At 38.3% G+C, this 14,533-nt stretch overlaps 1 protein-coding gene across 1 annotated transcript in view; it reads left to right on the forward strand.

The window, feature by feature from the left end:
- The first annotated feature begins 1,672 nt into the window (after positions 1-1,672).
- Positions 1,673-14,533, forward strand: part of LOC131689545 (uncharacterized) — a 45,200-nt gene continuing 32,339 nt past the window's right edge. Inside the window, exon 1 of the mRNA XM_058974733.1 lies at positions 1,673-1,834. Coding sequence (XP_058830716.1) covers positions 1,814-1,834 — 21 coding nt within the window. The 5' untranslated portion in view covers positions 1,673-1,813. The remainder of the gene's footprint in view (positions 1,835-14,533) is intronic.

A 14,533-nucleotide genomic window follows, 5' to 3' on the forward strand; every position in this document is an offset into this window, starting at 1 on the left:
AACAAGACAACGTAAAATAAAAAAAAACAGTAACAGTAAACAGTAAACTGACAACAAATATCAAAACAAAAAAAAACGAAAGAATGAATGCAAAAAAAAAATATCGAAAGAATGAAAGAAACAAGAAAGCTCAAAAACAAATAAACGAAAAACAAAAATAACGAAAAAATTAAAAAGAAATACGAAAAAAATAAAAAAAACGAAATATTAGAACCAAAGAACGAAAAACTAAGAAATGCAAAAAGAAAACGAAAATACTAAAAGACATACAAGTAAACGAAAAAACAAAATTAAAAGAACGAAAATACAATAAAACGCAAAAAAAACCAAAAACCAAAAAAGCGAAAAACGAAAAAAAAAGAAAAGAAAAACAAACAAATAATTAGAACAAAAAATTGAAAAAAACATTTAAACAAAATGACGAAAACCCCAAAAATACCATAAAACGAAAAAAACGAACCATAAAACGAAAAAAAGAACGAAAAAACTGAAAGAGCTTAGAAATTAGTTTTTTCGCGAAAACACAAATAATTCAAAAAGAAAAATAAACCAAAAAATGTAAAAACAAAAAAGCTAAAAAACAAAAGAAAAACTTTCAAACTGAAAAAAAGGAAAAAATCACGAAAAAAACAAAAAAAATCGAAGAAATCAAAAATCAAAAAAACAAAAAAATAAAAAAAAATAAAAACAAAGGACCCAAAAAAACGAAAAGCCAAAAAAAAATAAAAATGAAGAAACGAAACAAGGAAAAACAGAAAAATATATAGCAAAAAAAAACCAAAAAATGATAAACAAAAAACGCAAAACGAGACACAAAAAACGAGCAACGAAAAATGAAATACGAAACGAGGACAACGATAAACAAAGAAATGAAATACGAAAGATGTTACAATACAAACCACGGAATATCATGTCCCATCACTAAGCATAGTAAATTTGAAAGTGGTAATTTAGTCAAGAACATAAGCCAGTTTGCTTTTCTCTAGTGCTCTTCGTAGGTCTGTTACCAAACTGTAATCGAGCAGGCTCAAGCACCTTCAACAGCACAGTGTGTCTGTCAAATAGTTAGTCCACCGATTTCCGCGAAAAAGAACAAAAAACTAGCGAATCAGTGGGAACTAATTTAGGGCCATCTTCGGTTGAACGACACTCCGCTCAGACGTTCACATTAACCCATCCCCTCACGTCCGTCGAGTTCTGGACATAATGCGTTGGCTTCCCCGGTGGGGCTATTGATGCTGCTCCAGACGTTTGGACAATTATTTTGCATAAAAAGTAGCTTTTCGGAGCTCTTATCTTTCTCTTTCCGGTTCTTTCGTTGTTGTTTTTGTTACCTTTCTAACGACTTTCCTGGGCACCGGTCCTTCTTCCCACAAATCGTACCGCAGCTCACCGCCCGGTTCGAAAGCTTTCTTCGCTGTGTGGTTGAATTTTGTTTTCTCTCCATCTCCGTTCTGCAGATAGTGTGCTTTTTCGTCGGAATTTATAATTCTTTGCATCTTCTCGCCGGTTCAGCATTTTTTGTTTCGTTGCTAATGGGGAAATGTATGAGATATTTATTGTCGCTTATTGAGCGCTTGCTGCCGGACGGCGGTGATGACCAAGTCGGATGAGTAAATAGTTGTTTCGATGGTCAGAAGTTTTGAATAGCTTTTTCAGTGCATCGACAAGCACCGGTAAGAGTGGAACTCAATTTGGAACCGCTTCCAGCTTCAAGGGATCCGTGCGTGTTCGATGGTGAAACCGCAAGTGCCGTGTCGTTTGAAGGATTTACTTTTCATAATTGGACGTGACTGCATCGAAATTATCAACGATGAGGTATTTTATTTTAATGGTAAGTACCTGTAGCTGCGATTGGTTTGCTGCTTTAAATTTTTATTATATCTAGTGACGTCCTATCGTATACAGTTAATAAAGTGGAATAGTGTCGGCAAAGGCCACTCCCGCTATTGGGTTCGGTGGATTTAAAATACATTCATTCTTTCGAAGGGACTAGAAGCTTAACGAGACTGGTTCCAGCAGATATTTGGAATATATTATTTTGGTTTAAAGTAATATATATATATATATATATATATATATATATATATATATATATATATATATATATATATATATATATATATATATATATATATATATATATATATATATATATATATATATATATATATATATATATATATATATATATATATATATATATATATATATATATATATATATATATATATATATATATATATATATATATATATATATATATATATATATATATATATATATATATATATATATATATATATATATATATATATATATTGTTCCTGTCCCAACTTATTGTATTCTATGAACATGATTCTAATTCAGAGGTTTAAAATGCTTAAACAGGTGTTTTGAAGTTATCTGGAAATGATTTTGGTCAATATGTCGCAACAGTCCCGATCTCAAATCCACATTTAAATTTTTCTCGTTACCTTCAAAAAGGATTTTGAGTATGTATTATTAGTACTTAAAAAGCTGCAGGTTTTCATTGTGAAATATTTGTATTTCGCGAAGCGAGCCAGAAGAGTTACTACTATAGAGGCAACAAAAAAATCCATTTGAAGAGATTCTCGAGCCCGATCCCATCAGTATCTTGTGGTGTAGGGTGGACGAGTTCTTATTTATCTAATGAGTTAGGTCCCACTCTTTGATTGATAATGGGGTCTAAAATGTTTCTTAAATATCATTGTGAAGTGCTCCTGTGTGTTGAAATGAAAACTCGTATAGAACATTCCCTTTTTCATCCAAACCATTTGAGCCAGTTTGTTACACAAAGTCAGCAGGCACTGCTCCAACTAATGTATTAAATTGGGTGGGATGAATAATTGAGCTAAGATCAAATAAGGTACAGTAACCCTATATAGCGCCGCCCGATCGTATACATTTAGTACCCCATCAGAAGCCTTCCATGACATAATTTGACAAATATACTCTTCGGGTGAAAGTTGAAATTCTTCATTGTTAACCTTCAAATCTTCTTCAGTCTGCTTGCTAGCATTCGTGACGTAACGCTACGAGTGTTCATAAAAATTATATAAATATGGGACCATCGTTGCTGATATGTGCTGCCAAATTGCTTCATGTTTACGTTGATTCTTACGCGCCTAATAATTGGTACCGAATCAGTCAATCGTATTGAGTTATTTGTTCAAATAATTGGTATAATCCGCCCTGCTATGACTGCCGTGAAATATCCTGTCAACAAAATTTAATTTTATATATTTATTTTAATTAAATTCTCCGGTTTTTTAGTTCAAATCCGAACGCCAATTTTTTTATCCTGCGATTGGTTGTAAGAGTTCGTTTCCAATTTGTTTGGCTAGGAATGGTTGCCTCATATTTCTGTCTAGATTTGGAAGGTGTGGGCAGAGCTTATGCACGGTCTACTGGTACCCTTCGGATGGTCTAATATACGCCACCAGAGGTGGGTGCATCTGCCATAAGCTAACAGTAGACGGACGTTGAAACAGCAGGTAGTGTGAGATTAATGGGTGAGGCAAATATTTGATTGTATTTCAACGTATTAAAACTTAAATTAAAACCCTTTGTTTCTAAAAGATAAACTTAGAGTTAGAGTACACCACACACGGATTAAAATGTCTTTGAAAAGATATGATAAAGGTTAAAGTGGATTAAAATTACATAATACATACTATACATCTTAACCTAAAATATATACATTCCAAAGAGGCCGGCGAAAATTTCTTCATAATATGAGAAAACTATAGCTAATTAACATTCAAACCTTTTCGCTGAAGATGAAGGGTTATCCCTTCAAAACGTTGCACTATAGGAAAGCATGTGAACAAAATTCGAAAACCATATCAACTCCAATTTAATTTAATTCTATACTGAGTGTTTATAAATACTACAATTAAAAAAATTCTTAGGTATCTCTGAAAAATATTCGACTTAACTCGGTAAAATGAATGTTTGTAGGTGAAAATTTTGAAAACAGACCATCCACGTGCTTTTTTAATTTTTTCGTATCTCTGTTGAATTTTGAATGCAACATGCGTTCAAATATGTCATTAGAATACTAGGATTACCTGTTTTGTGACGATATTATTGAAAATGCCTATTCATTGTGTTGGTATAAACTTTTATTGAAAATGGCGGATAAAAGTCTAAAAGTATCCAAAAAATTAGATTCGGGAAAAAAGTTTCCCGTGGACCCCCTATACTCTCGATGGGGGGGGGAGGTAGAAGTGTAATGATTTTTCTAATCAGGAATCAGAATATATTGGCTTAAATGGCACGTTCCCCGTATGTAGTCGGGAATTTGTGCCTTGCCGTGTGTTTTCATCATTTCCTGAGCGGAAGGAAAGGATAAGGAGGTGTGGGGAAGTAGAATTAAGAGGGCGGAAAAAAACAGCACAAAAACAAAAATAAATAACAGGTAAGTTAAACTCACAAGTAGTTCAACTTGCCTGCGAATAAGTCTAAAGCTCTTTACCACATTGGATAAGAAACTTTAGTATGTCTCTGAGTTTCAGTCGTCCAAACATGGTTTCGTCTATATAAGGACGGCCGAAGACTCGAAATCGCAATTGCGCTACCGCTGGACAGTTGCATATCAGATGATATGAGGTTCTGTAGTCGGATTCACAAAGATCACATGAAAAAGACTCAGCGCGCTGAATAGTTGCCATGTGATAATTGAGTTTGCAGTGGCCGGTTAAGGTCCTGGTCAGCATGCCGCAGTGGAGCTTCGAAAAATGTAGGAGATTTTTCGAAATCACTGGGCACGGTTGTTCTAGAAACGCCTTTGTTTGGCGACACGTTTGTAGATTTCCCCAATAATTGCGGTGCTCGGACAAAGCCCAGGACCGTATTTTTTCCCTTATCCAACTTGTCGAAATTGGAAGTCAATCGCTGAACCTGCCCTGGCCAATTCGTCAGCCCATTCATTTCCAGTAATACCAGAATGTCCGGGCACCCAGACAAGGTAGATAGTGTTGACAATGCTTAGTTCTTCGATTTGGGTTCGGCACGCGATCACTAGCTTGGACCGGGATTTGTCTGAGCTAAGGGCCTTGATTGCAGCCTGACTATCGGAGCAGAAGTTTATAACTCTGCCGGACAAACTCAGTTGAAGGGCCGATTGCACTCCGCACATAATCGCAAAGATTTCTGCTTGGAATACAGTACAGTATCTACCTAGTGAGTGAGATTGTTCCATTCTCATTTCACGACAGTAGACACCAGCACCAGCACGTCCCTCCATCAGAGAACCGTCAGTGTAACAGACCACTTGCGTTTGTTGTTGTCTTTCCATAAAGCCAGACAACCACTCCTCTCGAGAGGGAATCTTCACATGGAATGTCCTGTAAGGAAAACTACATGTGAGTGTAATATCGCTGGGAGCAAGAATATCTTCACCCCATGTAACCATTTGTGACCACAATCGTGTATGACTGGTAGCAAGATCAACATGGTTACTGTTCCAAAGCCCAGTAACCTGCAGTCAGTATGCACATGATAGTGCCTGTTGTTTGAGGTGTATGTGTAATGGTTTGATATTTAGAAGTGCCTCAAGAGTCAACGTCATGAGCGCCATTCTTTGCAGATGGTTTAACTTTGACTGGACTGTCACCACCTCTCCCCTCTGCCACCACACAAGGCAGCCGTATGACAGTATTGGACGTACAATTGTCGTGTAAATCCAATAGATGTATTTAGGTTTGAGACCCCAGGTCTTTCCAAAAGTTCGTCTGCACTGCCCGAAGGCCATGCACGCTTTCTTGACTCTGAACTCAATGTGAGCAGATCAATTCAGTTTTGAATCCAATATGACTCCAACGTATTTGACTTGATCTGCACACAGTAGCTCAGAATCAAAGAACTGCAAGGGACGAACCCCGGTTGTTGTTCGCTTCTTCGTGAAAAGAACCATTGAAGTTTTACTTGGGTTAACTGATAGTTTAACTTGTCGACACCACTGTTCGACAGCTTTTAATGCCTGTTGCATTAAGTCAAAGATTGTTTTGATTCAAAATCCAGTAATTAGTATTTGGTAATCGTCAGCAAACCCGTAGGTTGGAAATCCAAGCTCATTGAGTTTCTTCAACAAGCCGTCAGCTACCAAGTTCCACAACAAAGGTGACAGAACGCCGCCCTGAGGACAACCGCAAATACTCAACTTCCGTATCACAGCCTGTCGCAGTGACGAGCAAAGTATGCGGTTACTAAGCATTGCGTTTATCCAACCCGAGATACATGTAGATATTCCATGACCGCGCGTCGCTTCCAGAATAGACTGGAAGGACACATTGTCAAAAGCACCCTCAATATCTAGGAATACACCCAAGCTAGATTGCTTGAGCGAGTAGGCTTTCTCAATGTTGTAAACAACATCGTGAAGCAGTGTGATCGTGGATTTCCCACATTGATATGCATGTTGCATTTTGTGCAGTTGATATTCAACTAAACTAACGTTCCTGATGTGATGATCGATTATCCGTTCCAAAGCTTTCAGAAGAAAAGAACTTAAGCTGATAGGCCTAAAATTCTTGGCTTCTTCATAGCTTGAGCGCCCCCCTTTGGGAATAAATCTAACAGTTATTTCTCGTCATGCTTTCGGGATATACCCGGTAGCAAGACTGGAAAGCAAAATCTTTTTCAAGACATGTTTAAGAATATCAAATCCCTTTTGCAGTAGCACGGGAAGTATTCCATCTTTTCCGGGTGATTTGTATGGAGCAAAGCTGTCAACTGTCCACTTGACCGATTCAGTGGAAACGAGTCCAAATCACCAGAAGAGATCTGTGACCATTGTTCAACTCCGGATGGATACAACCTGGAAAGTGTGTGTCGAAGAGACAATTAAGAACATCTTTTTCGTCCGTCACAAAAACACCATCTCTGGTTTTTAAGGAGTTCATCTGAAAATCATTCGATTTGGAGAGAATTTTATTTAATCTGCTAGCCTCGGCTAGTAGGCTTTGTCAGCCAGCCCGTTCTGCAGATCTAAGACATTTCTTATATGCACTACGAGCTGACCTGAAAGCCCTGGAGTCATCACGCTGACGCCGGTTCCAAGCTCTTCTCATAATTTTCTTCATTCTTTCAAGCTCAGCCCTCCACCAAGGGGTTCCCCTAGTCGATTTAACAGTACGAAGTGGACAAGCTTCTTCGTAGGATGCTAATATGAATGAGTTTGTCGTATCCACGAGGTCATCTAAGTCGTCTAGTTGACTATTTGTTGGAAAATATCCATGAAATTCAGTCGCCAAGTTTTCTAAACAGAGGTCCCAGTTTGTAGATTTAGGATTACGATATGTCACCACATTGAAGGTGACATCAAAATGATCGAAAAATATATATTTATGATCGGATAGAGACGGTTCAGTTTCATTTGGAACCTGCCAATTTCCCAGCTCATGCAAAATTCTATCAGAGCAAAGTGTTATGTCTAACACCTCCTCCCTCCCAGATCTCGCAAAAGTTGGTAGGTTTCCCACATTCAGAATATGGAGATTTGTACTACTTATGTACTCCATCAGTTCAGAGCCTCTCAAATTGATGTCTGAGCTGCCCCAAATGATGTGATGAGCATTCGCATCACTGCCGATAATGAGCGGAAGCCCATTTCTGCTACAATATGATACAACGCTTTTGAAATCATCAGAAGGAGATGACTCGTTATGCGGTAGATATGCTGAACAATATATATATATATTTTTTGTCTACGTTTCCGACAGTCAGTGTAACTGTGACAACACAGATATCGCGAGTTGTGAGCTCCGATATGAGACAGGCGTCAATAGCCTTATTTGCAAGAATGCAAGCACGAGGCATTTCACGTGGGTTAGTCATGCCTGTCTTGTTGTAAGCAATGAAGGCAGTGTTAAGTAACTTTCCAAAATAGAAGTTTCCTTTATGGAAATACGGTTCTTGAACCAATTCTATGGAAACTTTACCTTCCTGCATGAGTCGAGATAAATTCATAGTTGCTGTACGTTTATGCTGGAGATTGATTTGTGCTATTCTAACCATTGTTGATTAGAGAACTGTACATTTCATCTCCAACACAAATTGCACAACAACTAGAGGACGCCAAGCGAGTTGGGATGTTAACGCATATAGCGAGCCATATCAGGTTTAAATGGGACACGATCATCTGATTTCCACGATTTGCGAAGAAAATAATGGTCCACTGTGTCAGAGATTCGCATAACACAGTAAGGACAAAACCCAAAATGCTCCGTGCGCGACTGGCATATTTTAGACCCTTCAGTCATTAAGTCCTCGGCACGGAACTACACCTTGACTTAGGGTATAATGATTCTTCTAAGGTTTCCGTTAATGATTCTGCGAAAGTTTCAGTTGCCCATATCTGCTCTCTGCTGAGAACGTTTCAATTGAAGTTGCAATGGCAGTCACAATTAGTAGTCCTTTTCATGGTATTGGTTTGCATAGGACTCATTAAACCATATCACCGGAAAGAGAATTAAGAGGCTTGAGGGCACGACACCTTCCAGTTGCAAAAGAAATTGAACGTTCCAAATTCTAGAAAATTAAATGAGGTTCATAAATAAAACAGAAATACCAGATAATCTTTTACGACACCGTCAAGAAAAGAAAAACGAAAGTGAAAAAATGAAAAGAGAAATGTAAGGCATTGTATAATATCAGTAATTTTTAAATGATGAAACATTTCAGAACTTTCTAAAGCAATGGTTCTCAAATTCGCACAATTCATTTTATTCATTTACTTTTTTTAATATCATTTCATATATTAATTATTCCGGTTTATCAATTTCATGAGTTTGATTCGTTTTGTTTATTTTGAGAGGGGGGAATACCACCTAGATGAATGGCGTGATGGTCTACACCGAGCAAAATTTAGATGAAATTTCCATAAAAACGTCTTATGATTTTCAGACATAAGGATTTTAAGTGGATTTTATAAGTCTGTCTTATGATTTGGAGGGGAAATTTTCCAAATGTCGGTTGGTGTAAAACATAATATCCTCTCAAGGTTGATTTTTGCTGTTGATTTTTTGTCTACTAAAAATGTTCGAGCCAGACATGTTCTATTTTTTATATAAATGCACAATAATATCCATAAATAAAAAACTTATGACATTCATTCGAACATTGTGATGAATTTCATAGAGCTGTTCTATGGAAATCAATATTTCTACTTTGTTTTCTGCTTATAAATGTCAGAAATTTTCATAAATGGGCACCTATGGCGTTCATTCGGACATTTTCATAAATTTCATAAGACGTTCTTATGAAAATAATAAGAGATGGCTCTTATTATTTTCATAAGAGCGTCTTATGAAATTTATGAAAATGTCCGAATGAACGCCATAGGTGCCCATTTATGAAAATTTCTGACATTTATAAGCAGAAAACAAAGTAGAAATATTGATTTCCATAGAACAGCTCTATGAAATTCATCACAATGTTCGAATGAATGTCATAAGTTTTTTATTTATGGATATTAGGCCATTACAATTCTTTTTTAAAAATTATGTCCAAGTACAAATTTTTTTCTGAAGGGGGGGGCAAACAAAAAATAAATATTTATTTTAATAATCACAATTTTTTTTTCTTTTTACATTTTCTTTCGATTGTTCTCGTGGACGTTTCCGCAGGGTGATTTCGAGGTTGAGCTATTTGTTTTACTAGAAAAATTCAAGCAAACATTACTGAATCAATCAAAAGTTCACATAGGAAAGGGATGCTAAAGTTTTCGTTTTAAATAATTTTCCGAACAGTGCAATTTCTAAAATCCCAATAAAAGCTTGAAAGTTCTCTAAGAATTAAGAGTACATTAAGGTATTAACTTTTGGTTGCTTGAATAGGTTTCGTTCCGTTGTGGCGGCACATGGACCGACTGTACACACAAGGTATGAAAATCGGTCAAAGGTGAACATGCTCGATAACAATGTACAGAAACAGGATTGCAACATTTCACTTTTGGAAAACATTCTGGAATGAATCCAAAGGTAAAGTGTGCGTCAATGTAATTATTCATCTCAGATATGGTTTTCTCTGATATTTTTTTCCATTGCGTATTTCGTATACAGTAGCCTGGCGAACGTACATCCTGTGCATACTATACTTTTTCGAACTCTAGTGGAAACATCAGCTTTGGTTTATCGCTTGTGCTTGAAGACTTGTAGATTTGTTTGCTTGGTACATGATAGTAATTCGGCTCGGTTCCGTGTACATCTTCGAAATCTTTTCATGTTTCTCCATCTTGTTGCGCAGTAGGTAACCACATCAGAGAAACTCATTTGGTAGTCGTACGGATTTATGAAATGTATAGCAATCATCAGTTCATTTTTTGCCTTTTTCATATAAGGAAGACTGTGCAATCACTCTGAAACTCGACTTTTTAAGCTACACCCGTCATATACCACTAGATTCAGTTCGTCGATATCTGAAAACGTCTGTATGTTTTATAGTATGCTTAAATAGCTTCAAAACTGCATTGGCCCTAGGTGGGACTCACTTTAGTGCCTAACCACTACTAACAGTCCTCACTTTTCTTCCTTCCTTTTGTTCCACGAGACTGCATCGAAGCGTTATATCGTAGGGAGGCTGATTCAGTCTTAAGACAAAATGATACATTAGAGCGGTTTAGCTCCGAACACATATCCAGCTAATCGCAGTGGTGAACTTCCGTTAGCCATTTGGCTCCCGTTTCTGTGAACCATTTAGTTCCTGTTTTCGCGAGCCATCTCAATTCCTCGTCGGAAGTTCTCCCGATACCGATGCCTGTTGCGCGAGTCATTTAGCTCCCAGTTTTGTCGCAATCTACTCGCATAGTCCATAAATCCTACTCAAAGGGCCAACCAGTACTTGGCGAGGACAATTCGGCGATACCGGATGGAGCGTAGCTTCTGGTTCGCTGCTTCCGGTTCGTTGAAAACTCGACGACCCACCGCTGGTGCTTCACTCGACCTACTCGATCTTGTTCCTGACGGTGAAACTAGTCTGCCCACATGCTTCGGTCCAGCGATTTCCGCTGGTTCGTGGTGCCCAGTACACTGGCGCCTCAAGCAAAGCTGTGGTTGCTCTCACAGCCTTCCCCTTACATAATCATCGTAACTTTAAAAGTTCAAATCGATGATATATTTTCCGACCGCGCTGTCTTTCGGCTGCTAGGCATCATCAACTCTGTTTTATGATGGGCAATCGTCTCCGTGTCGAGTGTCTCCTCTTCTAGCGATTGTCCGATTACTTGGAACACCACATCATCCGTGAAGCCGAAAATCGTTATGTCTCTGGGAAGGTTAAGCTTCAATACTCCATCGTACACTGCGTTCCACAGCGTCGAGTCGAGGAACGTCAGTTGTAGTTGTGATTCCCCCTTGTCTGTCTCGTAGATCAGTGTTCGGTACTGAAAGTAGCACTATAATATCCTGCAGAGTTACTCATGCTGTACAGCGAATGGGCGATTGCTTCCCAGCTAGTACTATTGAAGCATTCTTCACGCCTAAGGGAACCACCACGCCAAAACGATATCCTTATCTCCGCTGTCTCCACAGTCCCCACAACCGTTTGGATGGATTTCACTGTAGACCTGCCTATAAGGAAGCCGAATTACATGAGATGCCGTTCTCACGGTCCGCGTACTTCGTTAGCTTGTTCAGGATTACTTAATCTCTCTAACATTACCAGGGATATATTAACTACGCTGAAAGATTTCCATGTTGTCCCGGCATCGGAAGCAACATCAGCTTTTGTCGCTTCCAATTATCGGATCGTTTTGAACATATCCGGGCTCTCATGTATCGCTCCACTTTTATGGCTTTCGCCATCTCGATAAGCTGTTTGTTGGTAAATCGATCTTCATCTTTGTGATCATCCTCCTCACTGTACGGCGAAAATAGATTCATGTTGTGGGGAAAACCTTTCGATGATGACCTCCATCTTTTCCGGGCACCTTTGAGGTGGTGCAGCTGAGCCTTTTATCTTTGTTATGCCAACTTTGTAGGTCTCTCCTAAGGAAATTCGCGTTGGCTTTGTGGCAAGGCTTTCTTGTACAGCTTGACTGCTTTGTTGAGAGCGGTTCTTGCAGCTCGCTTCCCTCGAGCTTTCTGACTTCTTTTTAATTTTAAATATATTTGACACGGCTCAATGCGTTAGCACAACTGAGCCGTGGAGCGCACCTTCGGGGTCATTTGATCCGTCTTCTCTTGCGTTTTCGTTTACGTCCATGTCATCATCGGTACTGCATTCATCTTGCTCATCGTCGGATGTTCTTATTTGTTGTTTGTGCTTACGGGTCGCTATTGTAAATCCTTCTTCATCGGTATTAGATTCCTTATTGGTGGTGTTGGTTGTTGGTTTAGAAACATTTGCTGTAATCGTTGTTACTTCGTTAAAATGTCATTACATTCGATGACGTGTTTCATGTTGTTCTGGGAAGCGAATGATTCTGCTTGACTAATATTTTTTAACATATTCAGTACCACATGACGTAAATGGTGGAATTGCACCGCATAAAGTACCGCAAGCTACGTTGAACTTCAAGTTCACCTTCAACATTTGCTCCCCTTCATGAATTGATGGTATTACCGGATATTTCGTGTAGTCAACAGCAACACAGTTTGCCCGCATCGTGATATACTTTTGCTTGGCATTGTCACTCATTGTTTGTTCACGTATCACACACTAGGCAGAAGGAATCAATTTTTGCTAAGCGTCGCGCGGGTAAATTTGATTACTTGCCCTGCTATTGCAGCGGAGCGATTTCTAGCTTCTGAGCTGAGCGAGATGAGAAACCGAAGTGATCTCCGACTTCTTCTCCAAGCTCGGAGGCAACTTATACGTAAATCGATAATCGTTGTATTGCACCCGGCGACCGTTTCTCAGTTTCCCATCTCTTGGTATGGTCGCATTACACGCCTTTGTTAGTAGTGCCGTGAGCTCGTTCGCATTTAGGTTGAAGAGGATACCCTCAAATTCAAGTTCTTCGACGGACACGTTCATGTGAAAAATCGCTGTTTTCCATCTTCACTCGTTTATATATCTCCCACATGTGTAGTTCATAGTCCTGTTATCAATGCTGTACCAGATCGCTTGGTGGTCGCTGTGGATATATCCTCGCACACTTTTCAGTCCATCTTTCCGGTTACTCCAAGGCTACAAAAAATGACATCGATAATGGATTCCCGGTTCTTCCTGCGGTAAGTGCCGATGATACCATTATTTGTAAGATCTATATTTAGCTTTGCTAGAGCATTCTTGATCGCTGATGGCCAGACAAAGTTCTTTTGATTCCAGCGTCTATCTCGAAAATTTCGCATGTTTCTGGTTCTTGGAATATTTCAGAATTAATGTCTCTTCGGCTTCTTGGAAAACGGCTTATTCGATTTTCACAAGCTTAGCCTTAAATGGAAGGTTTGGTAGCAGATTTTGATCTGATCAAGTTCATAAGAATCGCACATATGGCTGCGGAAATACGGTATGAATACTACGATCCCATATGAAATCTTTAAATGTCAAAAACCTTTCGCTAAAGCTCATGTATATTGAATATTGAACCACATATAAATCTCCAGGAGTCTGATTTGAATTCAGGTTGTTTCTTTATCTAAATTATTTTCGAATGCAACGATTGATTATGTCTCTATCGACTGTGGCGTTTAAAATGGAATCGATTCAGAAGTCGGTCTGTATTAGCCTTTCCATGAGATGTTTGTTTGATAATACACAGATGGGTCCTTCCTTCCGCGACCAGCAAACGTTTCATTTGATGATGGGATGGTAATTTCTAAAACTACCATAATAGTGTTCAGTTACGAAAAGCAAAACTCTATGGAAGTTATTGTTGTTATATAAAACGTGAAAATTTTTTGAATTTTGATTATTTTAAAAAAATTATTTGCCCCCTGATTTTTTTCAGCGATTTTGAAGGGGGGGGTGACATAATTTTTAAAAAATATTTGTAATGGCCTTATTGTGCATTTATATAAAAAATAGAACATGTCTGGCTCGAACATTTTTAGTAGACAAAAAATCAACAGCAAAAATCAACCTTGAGAGGATATTATGTTTTACACCAACCGACATAACCCCACAAAATGAGCCGGATGAACTTCGTTTGACAATTCTCGGTGGTTTGTTTACATGGAAGTTACGTGAGTTTGAATGTAACAGATGGGCACCCGTTGCACTCGAACTCACGCAACTGACAAAGTAAACAAACCACCGAGAATTGTCAAACATGAACGTCATTCATCATGAGTTCATTCGTTTGGTCATCTTGTAGAACTCAATTCGGGACAAATGAACCGCCAAGTGTAGATCCCTTCAGAAGATTGAAGAGAAAACTCTCATTAAATATTAAAATTTGTGCATAATGAGCAATGCTTCGTCAATATTTCCTACGGAAACTGGACTTAGACAACTGGGAAACCAGACTTTGACAACTGGGAAACTGGACTTGACAACGGAATGATAATGATTGTTACATCTTCTCAAATGATTTTGATAATTAAAAAATACGCGTCAGGCACTA

This window comes from Topomyia yanbarensis, chromosome 3 (genome assembly GCF_030247195.1).
Source record: "Topomyia yanbarensis strain Yona2022 chromosome 3, ASM3024719v1, whole genome shotgun sequence".
Lineage (NCBI taxonomy): Eukaryota > Metazoa > Arthropoda > Insecta > Diptera > Culicidae > Topomyia > Topomyia yanbarensis.